Raw genomic sequence first — 17,740 nt, 5'->3', positions numbered from 1 at the left:
GCTATCCGTTTTTGTAAAAACCCGGGTACGTGTAAACGTGGTCTGAGTTTGGTACCTCTGAGCTAAAGGTTAGTACTCGTACTTGCACTTGTCCTTTAACAAAGTGGTATCGGTGCATCAGTATGTTTAAGTATTTCAGCTGATTGGACTCTTTTAGTCCTTTTACAGTTTTATGAACTGCTTAAATTCAAGCCAATTAACAATGTTGAGAAAGCTGCTCAAACCAAATCACTTTTTAAAATGCTTCAGCTATTTCAGACTTACTTTTGGGGTATTTTGACTGTTTTACAGAAACCTTAGCCTTTCTGTAATTTGTTCTTTTGAACTTCTCTAGTGGTTTGAGCTATTTTCCATGTTTTAACCATCTGATTGAAAAATAATCAGTCCTGTAAATAAAATAAAGAGGTTCATAATCTAATTTGCATATCGTTTCATATGACGCTTCATGGCGCCACTACAGAGGGGCTGAGGAGTCACATGTGGCTGCAGGGCCACGGGTAGCAGGTTCCCGGGTTCATGGGAGGAAGATGCTCTATGATGTGGATGTTGACACTCGGCACAGCTGAGATAGTAACAGGGCCACTTTTCGCTGCAGACAACAGTTTTGTTTCATGCTAAGAAAGCCAACAGGAAGTGTTACTGTTGAGCTACTAACAAAAGAAATGACATGACAGTATTATATTTGTATTATATTACCTTACATTATTTCTAACACTGGCTCCCATGCTGCTCACAATTACAGTCATTTCTGATTTTAACGAAGAATAATTGTCTCTATCTCTATATCTTCTATTTGCATGTATTTATCGTTTATCTTTATGTGTGCCTTAATTTTCTTTTTTTTCATGAATTATTATTAATGTCATATATATGTTTCATTATGTGTGTTCAAGATTTTTATTTCTATTCTTCCATCCCATCAAAACTTCTGCACTGCACGTTCTAATAAGTTTGTGACAAATGAAGGACTTGACTTGCAATGAATCACTGTAAGATTAAGTCATTGGCTGCAACTGGAAATGTCATTATTAAATCACACACACACACACACACACACACACACACACACACACACACACACACACACACACACACACACACACACACACACACACACACACACACACACACACACACACACACACACACACACACACACACACACACACACACACACACACACACACACACGCACACACACACCTCGTACACAGCCAGGTCGATGCCGGCGTACGGGATGATTCCCAGCGTGTTGGGCAGGTAGCCTCTGTAGAAGGCCAGGACGCCTTCAGTCCTCAGGATCTGCCGGGCGCAGTCAGCCATGCCTGAGTATTGTCCCGTCTTCCTCAGCGTCAGACGAGTTTTCAGCACCTGGACAAAGAGAAAGGCTCACATCAGTCAAAAGAAGACAGAAGATGGCCTTTACGTTGATCTTTACGACGAACATCTTTGATCACTGAAACCAGGTGCCAGTGTTATTTAACTTCAATATATTTATTTATTTTATTTTGGTATAAGGACACTTTAAAGAATCTCATTTCATGACATTTACTGTCATCTCACCTCATGTAACCCGATACATCTGAGAAGAGGAATCCTTGTCTTACGGTTTTCTTACAATCGAAAAGAATAACGTACAGAACATTTCTCTGCAGCGATTGCAACACTTCATGTAAAATCCATGTTGATGAGAGTCATGTGACACAGTGGAGGAGCTGACTGACTGATGGGATTACTAAAATCTGAATCTGTAAGAGCCCTAAAATGCTTTTCCACCGGGCAAATTAAAGGAACGAGGCAACCACATCAACTCAAACACATTATCGTGATGCCAAGCGACCTCAATGTCAGTAGTGGAAAGACATTCCTGTGGGAACAGAAAGTGGTGCTTTGTGAGGGATTAGTACTGAAGAAGTACTTCAGTTTGGAGTCTGATTAAAACCAGCACACAGGACATGGATGTGATGTAGTACCATGGTACTCCGTGTTGTGAAAGCCGTGCAGACATTGTGCAGTGTGGACAGTGCAGACTCCCACAGGCCTGAGAGCAGGACTCCAGGTGAGTTCAGAGTTCAGACTGACCTCCATGGGGTAGATGATGGTCTGGGCTGTGGCTCCGGCCAGAGAGCCTGCGATGAACCGCTCCTGGACCCTCAGACTGCCCCCCTCCTTCCTGCCCCGGATCAGCCACTTGATCTGGAGGAGGGGAGGGGAACGCGTCAGAGCCAGCGGCGTTACAAAGTCCTCCCTGGGTTCATCTCCAGGGGATTTCCTTCAATAGATCACTCCAAGATAAATCCTTTAGCTTCTCTTTGAAACTCACTATTATTACATTTCCTAACACACGGTGTGAAGTCGTGGTGATAAACACGGAGAACACGGACCTGCTCGTAGGCCATGAACTTGATGGCAGATTCCGGAGCGATCTTCAGGACGTTGATGCCATTTCCCCTCCAGAGGGCGCCAACGCCTCCCTCCTTGACCATCCCTCTGAGCCCGGACCACAGGTTGACCCCCCGAGATGAGGAGCCGTGCACCTGGACACACACACACACACACACACACACACACACACACACACACACACACACACACACACACACACACACACACACACACACACACACACACACAGGAGGGTTAAACAAACTGCTTCCTGCTTCTGATTGGCTGATTTCCATAGAAATGAGCACTTGAGCACCTAGATGAAATCTATTTAGATGAAAATATGAGAGTATTGTTCTGACTTTGCAATGAGAAACGACAGACAGGCCAAAAAGAACACGATACAAAAAAAAAGGTGTTGAGAGTGACTCATCAGAGTAGTTTTCTCTCTTGTACCTGCTCGCTTGCGTGAATACAGCGTGATAGTTTGGATTTGAAGAGATTTGCAGCCCTGCAGTCATTCCTCTAAAAAGTTCATCTTCCCACACAGGACTGTGGGACTGAGCTGAGAATCCTCCAAACACCCACCGAACTACCCACCATGTGCTTCATGTCCCTGCTGTGAGTGTGTGAGAATGTCAGGGCAGCTTGTGGAGAACACAGTAGAACACAGTAGAACACAGTACCAGGTTATGTCTACAACACAACATTAACACGTACACACAAGCAGGAAACCAGCTGCACTTTGAGCCGTCGGCTCCGGAAGAAAAACAAATGAGTTAAAGGCATTTTGGTCCAAATTGTAGTTATTATATCCTAATAACTACCAAGACAAACTCTTTCTTTCTTGTTCTCTGATATTCATGGTGGAATAATAAACGTGCCAGAGAAATATTATCTATAAAGTAATTGCCATAAATAATAACATTATGTATAGTGAGAATTAGTTAGTAGAATAGTTTCAACCAATACAAATACCTGTATTTCAGTGAGGATCAATGGAGGCTTTTATAGGTTTATTAAGGAAATCAATAATATCAAAGCAATGTTAAAATCCTTAGTACTACTACTACTACTACTACTACTACTACTACTACTACTACTGATAATAATAATAATAATAATAATGATGATGATGATGATGATGTGAATATTGAATTGTAATTATGTGATTATATTTGAGAAAACTTGTTACTTACACATCTTCATTTGAATTTTCTTGTGAATTGGTAATATCAATAATAATAAGTACATTTTAACCATGAGATTTCTCTCAGGTATTCATGATTCATATGTTTAAATTAAACTTACTGAGTCACTGAAGCAAAACAAACAAACAACCAAACAAACACGTTGATCCAATAGATGTAAGAACAGTGTAAATACGAGAATTGATCAAAACAGACGAGTGCTGCATCATAACATTTGATCTTTTACTGTTGATTTGCACATTAAAGGGGACATATCATGCTAAATCCACTTTTTTAGCCCTTAAATGCATTTTGTTGTATATTTAGAGTGTTTAGAAGTACAGAAAAGTTCAAAGTAGTCTCTTCAGGTGCTCCGTTGATATCTTTATATTCTGTTTTGGTCATATTTTGCGATCGGTTTCGATTTTTCTATTCTCTATTACGTTTTTTGAACAATGACGTCACAGTATTCTCAGCGGAACTGCCAAATTAGGACATCGACATTTCGAGCAATCCGCCATTTTTGTTTCTCGCTGCGATTTTGTAGTCCAACCGAAGTTACGAGAGGATAAGTCGAAATGTTCGGTTGTTGGATGTAGTAACCCACAAGCTTCGTTACACCGTCTCCCAGCATCAGAACCTTTTCCAAGTGCCTGGTTGAGTTTTATTTTTCACAGAAATGTACCCACATCTGTGGGTAAGGTCATTTTTGTGTGCGCGAAGCACTTTAAGGACGACTGCTTCAGCAACCTCCGCCAGTATAAAGAAGGATTTGCCGAAAGACTTGGTCTGATTGAGCGGTCAGTTCCTTCTATCTATGGAGACGACGAACAGAGCACTTCGGTAAGCTGTATATAACGCTAAAAAGTGTGATGATAAGACGTCCCTGTCATTGTTTTGTTAGCATTAGCAGTTGCACCGTCTTCATATGTTAGCGCTGTGTGCTCGTTTTAGATTAGAATGTAACTTCTGTGTTAAATAGTCGTTGTAATACAGGCAGTATTGTAGTAGTGGGCATGGATGGAGAAGTTAGTGTAAATATAGTAACACACCATTGCGTTACATCCATATGAAGACGTTGTTCTGTAGGTGCATCATCGTCATTTTCATCTCGCTCCGCCGGGTCCGACTCTGGCTCCAACATGTATGGCTGGATGGACAAATCTTCCCTTGTTGACATTTTGTAAATAATGTGTGAATATAAAGTTTCTGCGCCGCTAGATAATTGTATCTGTTCTATCAAACTACAAAGATGGCCGAACAGGGTGACGTTGAACCGAGTGTCACCTCTGCAACCTGGAGAGGAGGCGGGGTATGAAGAGACCGCCCCAAAACGAGTTGCTCTCAGAAGCACATCAGAAAAGGGGTTGAAAAGGGGCCTGTGGAGCTCTAATAATGAGGAATTCAGACCCAAGCATTGCAGTTTCGCGTTGTATAGACCACAACTGTATGATTTATATGTAAAAAGGAAGGATTTAAAAGCATGATATGTCTCCTTTAACAGTGTTGGGCAAGTTACTTCCAAGATTACCGTCACTTGAAAGTAATTAGTTATTAATGACAATATTACATCTCTGAACTGTCATGATTTACACAACCTTTGCAAAACGTTTGAGTTACTTTCACCAAAATAACTCCAGAAATATGACCAGGCATTCAAAACAGCTGAAATGTAGTTTCTTGCAGCTGATTCCTACAATCGGTGGAGGTGATGTAGGACAATGAGTGAAGGGCCCTGAAGCTACTAACAACTTCATATAATAGACAAAGTAAAGACTCATTTTGCAAAACGATAAACAACTGTCAGCAGACAAAGGATCAGAGTCTGGTACGTTATGACAGAGAAGCTGCAGATAGTTAAAGTAAGAACAGAACTAGAGTCACTATCATGTAACCTGATGACACTACATCTTTTATCTGTTTTCTATTCTGAGCCTAGGAAGAGTTGAATGGAATTATTCATAGTTTGGGGAATAATTGCTCCTCCATTAGGTAGACGGCTCTGCAGGCTTTGCAGCTTAACGTACCAGGATGTCTCTCCGTCACCACGGTTGACTTACCCAGACGTTTACCATTCTTGATGAGCGGTAAGACGAAGCAGGTTATCAACTCGGTAATTCAACACAGAATTTTCTCTGTCTTGATCAGTGGGCCTTCACGTAAAAGGGGCGGAGTTTGCAACTCCTGACCAATCACAGACCCTGCAGAGCAGCAGATGTAATGGAGGAGCAGACGAACATCATCCAGGACAAAGCAACACCGCTGCTGCAGTCAAAGCCAGGAAGGAATGCTGGCAAAGCTTTGTCGACTGTTAATGTGTGACTATGTGAAATTACACAATATTAGTTCATCGGATAATATAAACTGATTGTACTGTGATCACTCAATATTTTAATCTTGAGTGATCACATTTGATTTATATTTCCCATTAAGTGAATTTGAAGCTCCGCCCCCCCATGTGAGCACCTTTTGTGTTGGAACATTAATCCTCACCATGAAAGCACGAGTATTTGTGCGTCTTATAAATTCATGTTTCTGCAATTATGCCACGTGTGATTATTAACCTCATTATTGCTGATGCAACCCTCGAGGAGCCAAACAGACTTGGAACAAGTCAAGAACAAAAACATCCTTCAAGATTCAGTGACGAGGATCTATTCTATGATGTCAGAAGGATTTCATCTCTCTAAAAACTTTCTCTTCGAAGCTCCTCTCACAATCCGCACACCAATCAGGATCTTCTAGCAATGGGCAGGTCATTTCCCAAGAGATGTGATTGTCAGGAGGCGGAGCTTTAATACTGGTTGATGTCTGATCCAGAACATAACCTGCTCCGGAGCAGGTAAGAGGTTCATTAAGTTACTACGATGATTTACAGGTAATAAGTGAACAAGTAACCCCCGGTGAGCTCAGTTGGTAGAGCATCTCAGACTCGCAAGGGTTCATGTCCCACGCCGGGCGCCACCTTCTCGTGGGCTCACCACCCGCAGGAAGGTTCTTAATGGGTCAATGTGATCTGGGTGACGGTAACAGATAAGAGGGAGAAAATAGATGGATGGAAGTGAACAAGTGTCGCAGCACAGAAAACCAGAGTTAACACTGAAGTTTCCTCTTTAAGAGAAAAGCCTGAGTCGTAGTATCGACCTCAACATCCCAGTTACAACACACACACCAATATAAATTAAGAAAAGTCAACCAATCAGAGTGAAGCTCTTTTTTATTCTCTATTTGAGGTGGTGTAGCGATGAGCCCTCTGCTCGTCTGGAAACAAGAATGCAGGAGGTTAAAGTTTGGGCCAGGCCTGCCTGTGTCCACTTTGCATGTTGTCCCTGTGCACGTGTCCAAGAACATACATGTGTAGTTACCCAATGGCAGTAATTTGCCCTTTGGAGGGGTTGGTGTTGGTGTTGGTGTTGGTGTTGGTGTGTGTTTGGTTGTCCTTCACTCAGGTCTGTTTCATTCAGACGACCTACAGAACCAAACAGATTCTTTCAAGCGTGTTTGTGATGTGAGCCAGGCTGCATGAGTCTGAATTACAAGCACAGCCACTAAATGCTGTTTTCATTTGGTGTTGAATGCACCTGAACACACCCCTGTCACAGGGAGGAGGGTGAAGAACCACGCAGAGATACTGAGAGACCACAGAGTTCTCCAACCTGCAGGAAGACTTTGAGCCGGTCCAGAGGGGCGGTTCCGGTCCGGGATACTGCCCCCGCCATGGCTCCAGCAACCAGCTGCCTCCACACCAGGCCTGACCTGCGCTCCCGCTCCGAGAACTCATCAGGAACCGTCAACTGTTCCCCGATGTCCAACATCTGCAGGGAACATTTTGAAATATTTAAACCAAATCAAAAATTTAATTGTCTCCCCATTTATTTCACTTCTATTTTTGCCCTGTGGCCAACAGCTGACCGGAAGTGTTGAATTAGTTTATTGCACAATTCTAGTGATTAAATTAGGTATTTCATCTCACTTTTCTTTCGTATTTATAATTCAGTCACTTTAATTGGCATCATGTTTTGCAGTTCAGCGCAGTACTGATGATTTGTTTTATTGCTGCCAGAAAGTAATCCTGACCTCAATGCAACTGAAACTTTTGGAAAAAGCTGATATCTGCTACAGCAGAAATAATTCCCTCAAACATTCCAGACCTTGAAGGCATCACGGAGAAATGCCACAAACTGGCACTCAACAAAACTGTATGCTTGTCAAATAAATAAAATCAAGCAAATGAACTTGTATGGTCGATACAAGAAACAGGGAAAGACTGAGTGTTCATTTAATGTTGTGAATTTAATGTTATTTTTTTACAGAGGACACTATCGCTTTAGTTTGACAGTTTCCATTGACTGACAGCCTATAGAGAGGTCAGCAGGGAGTCTCTGGTATTCAAACACTGACAGAACTTCTACAGCACATAATCACCCGGCATGTGTGCTATCAGAGAAATAAAGACACGGTAAGGACGCAGAGATGCATAGACGGAAACATTCCTTTGATTCTAATGAGCTGACTCACGTGAGAGTGTTTCCAGTAGTGGACAATCTCCTCCATGTTGTGGAAAGGGTTGAACAGGAAGTAATCCCTCCATTCATTCCAGTTAATGGTCATCGTTCCGTCCCTGTCTATGCTGGGAGGGAAACAGTCACAACATTTTGAATTTCAACACAATTTTTCAGCTCCTCATTCACTAAAAGGCTTCAGCAGGTTCTTGTCTCCTTTAAAGGTGCGTTTACTCAAAGGCACAATGAGTTACGAATATCCTTTTCCCGTCACTCCTGGCACATTGCTGACATGGCCAAGACTGCAGTTATCACACCAGTTGGACTATTTGACTTTCTGCGGATGCCGTTTGCTCTGAAAGGTGGAGCACAAACGTTCCAGCGCTTGATGGACTCTGCGTTAAGGGGCCTGATTTCTTGTTGGTATATCTGGACGACATCCTAGTGGCCAGCGCCTCGCCTGAGGAGCACTTGTTACACCTGCGGCAGCTCTTTGAGAGACTTAATGAGCATGGGCTGTTTTGGACTATTGGAAATTGAGTTTCTGGGCCACCATGCATCCTCACGGGGAGTGCTGCCCTTACGGGATAAGGTGGAAGTGTTCGCTGCTTTTCTGCGCCCACAGACCGTCAAGTCTCTGCAGGAATTCCTGAGCATGGTGAAGTTTTATAACCGCTTCATCGCACAAGCAGCTCATCTGATCCGTCCCCTGTATGAAGCTCTGAGGGTCAGAAAGGCCAAGCAGGATGTGGACTGGTCCCCAGAAAGGATCCTGGCTTTCAAGAAAGCTAAGGGAGCCCTCTCCAACACCGCCATGCTCGCCCACCCAGCTCCAACAGGACCGGTAGCGCTCACCACCGATGCCTCGGACTACGCAGTGGGGGCGGTATCTGAACAGTGGGTGGAGCCTGGCAGCCTCTGGTGTTCTTCAGCAAACAACTGCGTGACAATGAGAGGAAGTACAGCAGGTTTGACAGAGAACTCTTGGCTCTTTTCCTCGCCATACGTCACTTTAGGTTTCTGTTGGAAGGCCGGCAGTTTACTGCTTTTGTGAACCATGAGCCCCTCACCTTCACCATGTCCAAGACCTCGGAGCCCTGGTCTGGGCGGCAGCAGCGCCACCTCTCTGCCATTTCAGAGTTCACTAAAGGTATGTAGCTGGAAAAAACACTGCTGTGGCCGACTGCCTCTCCCGGGCACACGTGAACTCTGTGCACCATGGAGGGGTTACTGTGTGGTGTGCAACTGGAGGGAGGTTCTGTCCAGCAGAATGGAGTGGGTGTGTCGGTGACACGTGGGAGTGTGTCGGTGACGGGATAAAATAGGAAGTGCGGTGATACACCGATGGGAATGTTTGACAGGTGAACTGACTTCACATTGGTCTGAGACGGTGATTGTCTTTTCTTCTCATGCGCGGTGCACCCCTTTACAGATTGCGCCCTGAGCAGCTGCCGACATCGCTCTTAGAAAGATCCACCACTGTATTTACCAAATTCTCCCGATTCGCCACATTCCTGACACATTGGTGATAAAAAGTGATGAAGTGCATTAGCATGCTGCTGTGCGTTAGCACGCATCACCGCAGACCAATATTGGTGACCGTGCGAAATGACTCGTGAGGTGATCCGCCATTGTTTTGTGGTATTAATTATGATAACAGGTCGCGGCTGTCTGTGGCGGCTGTCTGTCGCGGCTGTCTGTCGCGGCTGTCTGTGACGGCTGTCTGTGACGGCTGTCTGTGGCGGCTGTCTGTGGCGGCTGTCTGTCGCGGCTGTCTGTGACGGCTGTCTGTCGCGGCTGTCTGTCGCGGCTGTCTGTGACGGCTGTCTGTCGCGGCTGTCTGTCGCGGCTGTCTGTGACGGCTGTCTGTCGCGGCTGTCTGTCGCGGCTGTCTGTGACGGCTGTCTGTCGCAGCTGTCTGTGACGGCGGTCTGTGACAGCTGTCTGTCGCGGCTGTCTGTGACGGCTGTCTGTGACGGCTGTCTGTCGTGGCTGTCTGTCGCGGCTGTCTGTGACGGCTGTCTGTGACGGCTGTCTGTCGCGGCTGTCTGTCGCGGCTGTCTGTGACGGCTGTCTGTGACGGCTGTCTGTCGTGGCTGTCTGTGACGGCGGTCTGTGACGGCGGTCTGTGACGGCTGTCTGTCGTGGCTGTCTGTGACGGCTGTCTGTCGTGGCTGTCTGTCGTGGCTGTCTGTCGTGGCTGTCTGTCGCGGCGGTCTGTGACGGCGGTCTGTGACGGCGGTCTGTGACGGCTGTCTGTCGCGGCTGTCTGTGACGGCGGTCTGTGACGGCGGTCTGTGACGGCGGTCTGTCGCGGCTGTCTGTGACGGCTGTCTGTCGCGGCTGTCTGTGACGGCTGTCTGTCGTGGCTGTCTGTCGCGGCTATCTGTGACGGCTGTCTGTGACGGCTCTCTGTGACGGCGGTCTGTGACGGCGGTCTGTGACGGCTGTCTGTCGCGGCTGTCTGTGACGGCGGTCTGTGACGGCGGTCTGTGACGGCTGTCTGTCGCGGCTGTCTGTGACGGCGGTCTGTGACGGCGGTCTGTGACGGCGGTCTGTGACGGCGGTCTGTCGCGGCTGTCTGTGACGGCTGTCTGTCGCGGCTGTCTGTGACGGCTGTCTGTCGTGGCTGTCTGTCGCGGCTATCTGTGACGGCTGTCTGTGACGGCTCTCTGTGACGGCGGTCTGTGACGGCGGTCTGTGACGGCTGTCTGTCGCGGCTGTCTGTGACGGCTGTCTGTCGTGGCTGTCTGTCGCGGCTGTCTGTGACGGCTGTCTGTGACGGCGCATGATGCTTCGGCCCTGAATCATATAATTTTGGTGAAAATCATGATCCACGGTCAGGAGTTGAAATCGGTGCCATTCCTTGTTGCTGTTCTGTGTAAGCGCACCTTTAAGAGTCTCTGTCTTGGTGATGAACTCGTCTAAAGAGTCTCTGTCTTGGTGATGAACTCGTCTAAAGAGTCTCTGTCTTGGTGATGAACTCGTCTAAAGAGTCCTGTTAGGTCTGAAGAATCCAGCTGCAACTTAAAGAAACGGAGTCTGAAGTTTGGAAACAGTCTGAGTCTGTTTTAAAAAGCTCAGGAGCAGCTTAGAGTCTGTGTGTGATGGACAGTCTTGTTCTAGTTCAGAGACTGGAAATCAGGTCAACTCAGGTTTGAGAAGTAGTAGTTTGTTACTCTTCACAATGGTTCACTGATTGTGCGTCTGCGTATTATTTAAAGGAGTCGGTCAAAGTCTTGTCTTCAGATGCTTTTGCATCTATTTGTTCCTGTAAGACTTGGTTCTGCTCCATCTCATCTCACCCGGACACCTTTACCTTTGCAGGATTCTGGAGGCCTGCTCCAAGGTGACGTCCACTCCCAGTTTGTGCAGCGAGTGCTGGATCTCCCCGACATCGATTCGCCCTGCGAACAGAACAACCACAGAACCACTCAACAACCTGTGTTTGCTCAAAGCAGGAGAACGTGGCACTGAGCATCGGCAGGAGCTCCTGGAGCTGCTACAGCAGCAGGAACATGATTCATGAAGGCTGCTGGAGAAGCTTCAAATGAAAGATGTTTGCACCTTTAAATGAAAGGTTTGTATCTGTTCTAACTGACTGGTTTATACTGAGTTATACTGTGGAATTGTGGGTTTTTTTGTGGGTCGTTGACTCTTTGGTCTTTTGTTAGGCTTTCTTCCACACCAGAACTCTTGTAGTCTGGGACAGAGATCAGAACTACGTGACGGGGGAACTTCCACCGACGTCCATTTCTCACACAAAAGTGACATTTCTGGAAATGTGCAGTTTTGTTTTAAATGTGAAGTATTTTAGTTTGTACAAACGTTGTGGGGTATGTAAAGAACATCTCCAACACTATAGTGAAGTTTGCTGATGACATCATTATAGCCGGGCTCATCAGTGACAACGAGGAGGCTCACTACAGGGAGGAGGTCCAACACCTGACTGGGTGGTGTTAGGAGAACTACACCTGACTGACACCTGACTGGGTGGTGTTAGGAGAACTACACCTGACTGGGTGGTGTTCGGAGAACAACACCTGACTGGGTGGTGTTCGGAGAACTACACCGGGCTGACACCTGACTGGGTGGTGTTAGGAGAACAACACCTGACTGGGTGGTGTTAGGAGAACTACACCTGACTGGGTGGTGTTCGGAGAACTACACCGGGCTGACACCTGACTGGGTGGTGTTAGGAGAACAACACCTGACTGGGTGGTGTTAGGAGAACTACACCTGACTGGGTGGTGTTCGGAGAACTACACCGGGCTGACACCTGACTGGGTGGTGTTAGGAGAACAACACCTGACTGGGTGGTGTTCTGAGAACTCCACCTGCTTGAAGACGAAGTCTGATTGCACCGACAAAGTTTTGTTGTTTTATAACAATGACAATAAAGTGACAATAAAGTTTTCTGATTTCTGATTTCTATACTGGAGTACTCTAAGCTATCGACACACACACTTTGAAGTATTAAGGAACCAAGTTTTGTTGTGCTTACTAACACATAAATACTAAACACAACGCAGGAGCCCAGTGTAAAGAAGTTCTTGAGAAATGAGCCATTATCTTAGATCAGCCTTTTGACTGAGTGTCCAGGTCATTAAAACTTCATGTGAGCCCAGCAGCTTTAAAGACTTACTGAGATGAACCAGAACAGACCAGGAACTCCAGGAATGTCACATTTCTCCATGACTCAGTTATGAAGCCTGATTCAATCTGCATGCAAATAGCAAACCAGAACACTGCAGCATCTCTGTGTTCCTTTGTAGTAGATTTACTTCCATCTTGAGACTCCATGTCCGGCTGCAGCAGAAAACCTCTGCTGAGCTTCAGCAGACACGCTGACATTGTGCTTATCTTTCTGTGCTTTATGGTAATTCAGTAGTTTCCAGGCCCAGAGGCAGAGCTGTAGCTCCAGGTTTACATAATCTTCTCTAAAAATGACCTTTTTACTGCTCTGTTTTACTCACATGTAGTGTCATGAACCGCTCCGAGCCCAGCAACCCCGAACTGGGGTCACAATAGATGAACACTTATCCTGGAAATTACATTTAAACATTTAGTATCCAAACTTTTAAAAAGGATTGCAATATTAAATACGGCAAAACAGAATCTGGCTCCTAAATCACTACTACTCAATACTGGTTCATAGTTTTACATTATTGAACGTGCTGTGCAGACGTCTGGGGCAATAACTACAGAAATAATAAACACTTACATTAGTTTATATATGTATATATATATATATGTATGTATATATGTGTGTGTGTGTGTGTGTGTGTATAGATATGTGTACATATATATGTGTGTGTGTGTGTGTGTGTGTGTGTGTGTGTGTGTGTGTGTGTGTGTGTGTGTGTGTGTGTGTGTGTGTGTGTGTGTGTGTGTGTGTGTGTATGTGTGTGTGTGTGTGTGTGTACTATTTATACATGTAATGTACAGATGAATGCCAAAGGCAAAGTGTTATGTGGAGAATTTTGTGAACCATGAAAATACCAATAAAAAAAAGAAAAGGACAAAAAAAACAAAAAACTAAATTCCAGGGCTCTTTCCAGACCAATAAATCCCTGATAGCCAAGGCCTGATTGCTTTTGTAAATGTAATAGAATCCAGGTAACCAGCAGCAGGAACTCACCAGAGGATCTCTGCATTTGAGCTGATTATAAATTAAACATTGAGTCTGATACTCAAACACTAGTCCTCCACTGAGCATTTGGATAATCAGAACCTTGAAATCTGCTGTACAATGAAACTAAAACTGTGGTGATGTGTTTCCCCTCTCTCAGTGTCCCAGTGACATTTTGGACTAATTGGAGTTTGGAGCGGTTCCTGTCCCCGGCTCACGATGTGGTGCTGTTCTGGAGTGTGGAGGTGTGATGTCTTCAATGTTTTTGTTCCTGTACTATAAAGGGCTTCGGGCATTGTTCACTTGATAAGTATTCCCAATCATAGTCTCTACTGAGACGCATGTCCAAGCTGATAAAATCACTTCTGGTAAAATAAAATAAAAGTTCTACTTCTTCCTTTTCAGACATGCAACCAGATGAAATCGTTCTGCTGTTTGTTTGATGAGATGGTTTTTGGTTGGTTGTTTTGAACTGTTGGAAATAAAAATGAAGTGAAATGAACCGTAAGCTGAGAAAGAGCCAGTGGAAGAACAGAGGTACTGGATGTGTTCTGGGACTGGCCACGTTGGACGGGACCATGGAGTCCAGACGGAGCAGGGAGCCACGTGTTCTGGGTGTTCGGGGTGTTCGGGGTGTTCTGGGTGTTCGGGGTGTTCGGGGTGTTCTGGGTGTTCGGGGTGTTCTGGGTGTTCGGGGTGTTCGGGGTGTTCTGGGTGTTCGGGTGTTCGGGTGTTCGGGGTGTTCGGGGTGTTCGGGGTGTTCGGGGTGTTCTGGGTGTTCTGGGTGTTCTGGGTGTTCGGGGTGTTCTGGGTGTTCTGGGTGTTCTGGGTGTTCGGGGTGTTCGGGGTGTTCTGGGTGTTCGGGGTGTTCGGGGTGTTCTGGGTGTTCTGGGTGTTCTCTGGGTGTTCGGTATGGATGTCAGTGTGTTGGAGGGCGTCCACACACCGTCGTTGTTGCGGTCCAGGCTGTGGAATATGAGCCGCAGTCGTTTCTCATGAGCTCGCAGGTACTGCGAGAACTCCTGGAAATCCAGCAGGCCGTCCCGGTTGGTGTCGCTCTCCAGCACGATCTGTGGGTGTGAAGAGAGAGGCACAGGCTCAGACAGCAGAGAGCAGCTGGGCGGGAGGTAAAGGTCAGCTGGAGGTCAGGGTGTGTCGGGAACACAGAGCACGTGGAAGTGACGGCAGGGTCAAAGTGTAGAAGGTGAGGAGACGACAGGACATGATGCACTGTGCTCTCTGAGGGACAACAGGTCAACAAATCAACTCACTCTTACCTGATGGTAAACAAAACCTGTCCTCCTCTGGCTGGATTCAAAACACAAAAACACAAGACTGGGTTTTTTCCAGGAGTTAAATATGTCTGTACTGTACTGTGTGTCCTTTGTGTGTGTGTGTGTGTGTGTGTGTGTGTGTGTGTGTGTGTGTGTGTGTGTGTGTGTGTGTGTGTGTGTGTGTGTGTGTGTGTGTGTGTGTGTGTGTGTGTGTGTGTGCGTGCATATGGGTATACTGTATAGGTTGCTGCATTTCATTGAATTCAGTCTGTGTATATTGTAATATTTTATCTAACCAGTACATGGATGATAAATTGTCCCAGAAATTATTGCGATAAACAATAATTTCGCTGTTTTGATACAATTTTTCCACTAATATATTAATAATGGTATAATAATGCAAGTTTACCCTTTTAAATATAAATAAACTTTGATTTCTTAAGAACATTTAAAATTGTAATTGTATTATGAAAAAAGAGATCATAAATATCCAAAATAAAGAATCAAAACAACCTCATCTCTCCCTCTCCTCCTCACGGGGTCTCATGCTGCTCTCAGGTGTGCCAGGTGCCCCCCCCCCCAACACACACACACACACACACACACACACACACACACACACACACACACACACTAGAGTGATTGACAGGCAGTGTTGGGAAAGTTCACTTTCTACATGAACCAGTTCAAAGTTCAGTTCACAGATTTTAATATGAACTAGTTCAGTTCATAGTTCTACATTCATAGTTCCAAAAATGAACTAGTTCATAATTCTTTTTTTTCAATATGTTGCTGCGAGTTTTGGAGTTACGTGATGCACCTGAACGCATCACCCAGTATCAGCAGCATGAAGCTTGTTAACCCTTAAAAAGCCGAGTCGTCCTCCGCAGGGTTCAAAACAAGTAAAGAAAAAAAAGTAGTGGCCTGTCGTCCAGAAAGTACTGTAACCATACCATGAAGTATTAATGGTGAGACAGAGTCTGAGGTAGAGCTGCTGTCTTCTACTTGTTTTTGTCGTGATGCTTCACATGTTGATGACGTAGGAGGTGGAGCCACTCTGGGGGCTGCGGTTGCCAGATTGGCTGTTTTCCTCCTCCATGTTAAGGCCCGTTTACAGTGAGTCTTACTGGGTTTTCACTGGAAGGATCAGGAATCTGGCAACTCTATAAAACAACATTAAACTGTGAGCGCCGCTCTCTAACACCAGAGTGAGCGCCGCTCACTAACACCAGAGTGGGAGCCGCTCACTAACACCAGAGTGAGCGCCGCTCACTAACACCAGCGTGAGAGCCGCTCACTAACACCAGAGTGAGCGCCGCTCACTAACACCAGCGTGAGAGCCGCTCACTAACACCAGAGTGAGGGCCGCTCACTAACACCAGCGTGAGGGCCGCTCACTAACACCAGCGTGAGAGCCGCTCACTAACACCAGCGTGAGAGCAGCTCACGAACACCAGAGTGAGCGCCGCTCACTAACACCAGCGTGAGAGCCGCTCACTAACACCAGAGTGAGGGCCGCTCACTAACACCAGCGTGAGAGCCGCTCACTAACACCAGAGTGAGAGCAGCTCACTAACACCAGCGTGAGAGCCGCTCACTAACACCAGAGTGAGCGCCGCTCACAGTGACGTCTTTGGTAAAGGAAACTTTCTCCAGCCTGGAAAACTGATCAAGCTCATTTTTAATTATCGTGCGATCAATTGATTTATTGATTATCACGACGGGCCTACGTATTACGACAGAAACATTTCACTGAAGAACTCACGATGTCCCTCAAAGACCTGCTGAGGTGGACAAACATTTCCACCAAGTGGGTTCAGCGAGGGAAAGGAATCATATCTCATCGTAACTCATCAACACCCCAAAGGAAAACAAGCGATCTGGTCACTAAGAGACTCTTCTCCAATGGAGAGAGGGCTCCTCCTAGTGGTCATAGTTATATTACAGAAACAATGGAGAACCACTTAAACATTATAAAAACACGGTTAGGTAAGTAGCACTTTCAATTTGTACCTCACTAAAAACACAAACACATATGAGCAACATGGCACTAAAGAAATACCACAATATTATATTTCTGAGGACAAAGACAAATCATGGCTGAGCTGCCAAAAATATCCTTTTGTTAGTAACAGTCAGAACCAGTGCTCCAAGTCAGCTATAACTGGAGCTTTTTATAAATGAAATCAAAATGTGACTTGGCTTCCATATCAAAGATATTAATGTTTTGTTTTATTCTGTCTCTGTCTCATTCATGTTGGTGTTTTTAAGCTTCCACTCATTCTAAGACTCATTATTGCACCACTGTATTCTCAGGTGAGCGCTCCTGCGCCGTGCTTCCTGAGGCCATTCTTGATTTGCTTCCTTCTCATTTTTGTCCTTTTATTCATGTGAGAAATGTCCACTGAAGGAGGACGTCGTGCTGGGAGAAGGCTCCTCCCGGACCCCGGGTCCTCCTGCTGCTGCTGCCCGGAGAGACAAACGCTGCTGATGACGGAGGTGTGCAGGCTACAGGTGACGTTCTCGCTCCCAGGCGAGGAGGGAAGGACAGACGCAAGCTCACAGGTTTGTGTTACAGACCTGCTGTTAAAATATTCATCCACAAAGGTTTGGATTCCTCTCAAAGTGGAACAGGTTGTCTTTATATGGCTGTGTAACCGGGCCAGGCTGATGAATGAATTCCTCCAGAGAGCAGCCGCTCTGCTATTAGCAGACAGAATCCTCCCGTCAGAGAAACTGGCTGAGCTGATATCAGGG

At 45.8% G+C, this 17,740-nt stretch overlaps 1 protein-coding gene across 1 annotated transcript in view; it reads right to left on the bottom strand.

Annotated features, from left to right (window-relative positions):
* Positions 1-17,740, bottom strand: part of LOC308125211 (mitochondrial adenyl nucleotide antiporter SLC25A23-like) — a gene marked incomplete at its 3' end in the record, with an annotated part of 34,591 nt that overhangs the window by 2,440 nt on the left and 14,411 nt on the right. Inside the window, exons 2-6 of the mRNA XM_080488773.1 lie at positions 14,656-14,779; positions 11,397-11,484; positions 8,094-8,205; positions 7,232-7,390; positions 1,204-1,371 (exon numbers count right to left, since the gene is read on the bottom strand). Of these exons, the coding sequence (XP_080344899.1) occupies positions 1,204-1,371; positions 7,232-7,390; positions 8,094-8,205; positions 11,397-11,484; positions 14,656-14,779 (651 nt within the window). The remainder of the gene's footprint in view (positions 1-1,203; positions 1,372-7,231; positions 7,391-8,093; positions 8,206-11,396; positions 11,485-14,655; positions 14,780-17,740) is intronic.

This window comes from Lipophrys pholis (genome assembly GCF_963383615.2).
Source record: "Lipophrys pholis genome assembly, chromosome: 19".
Taxonomy (NCBI): Eukaryota; Metazoa; Chordata; class Actinopteri; order Blenniiformes; family Blenniidae; genus Lipophrys; species Lipophrys pholis.
Note: the sequence above shows the minus strand (reverse complement) of the source record. Positions and strands in the feature narration are given on the sequence as shown.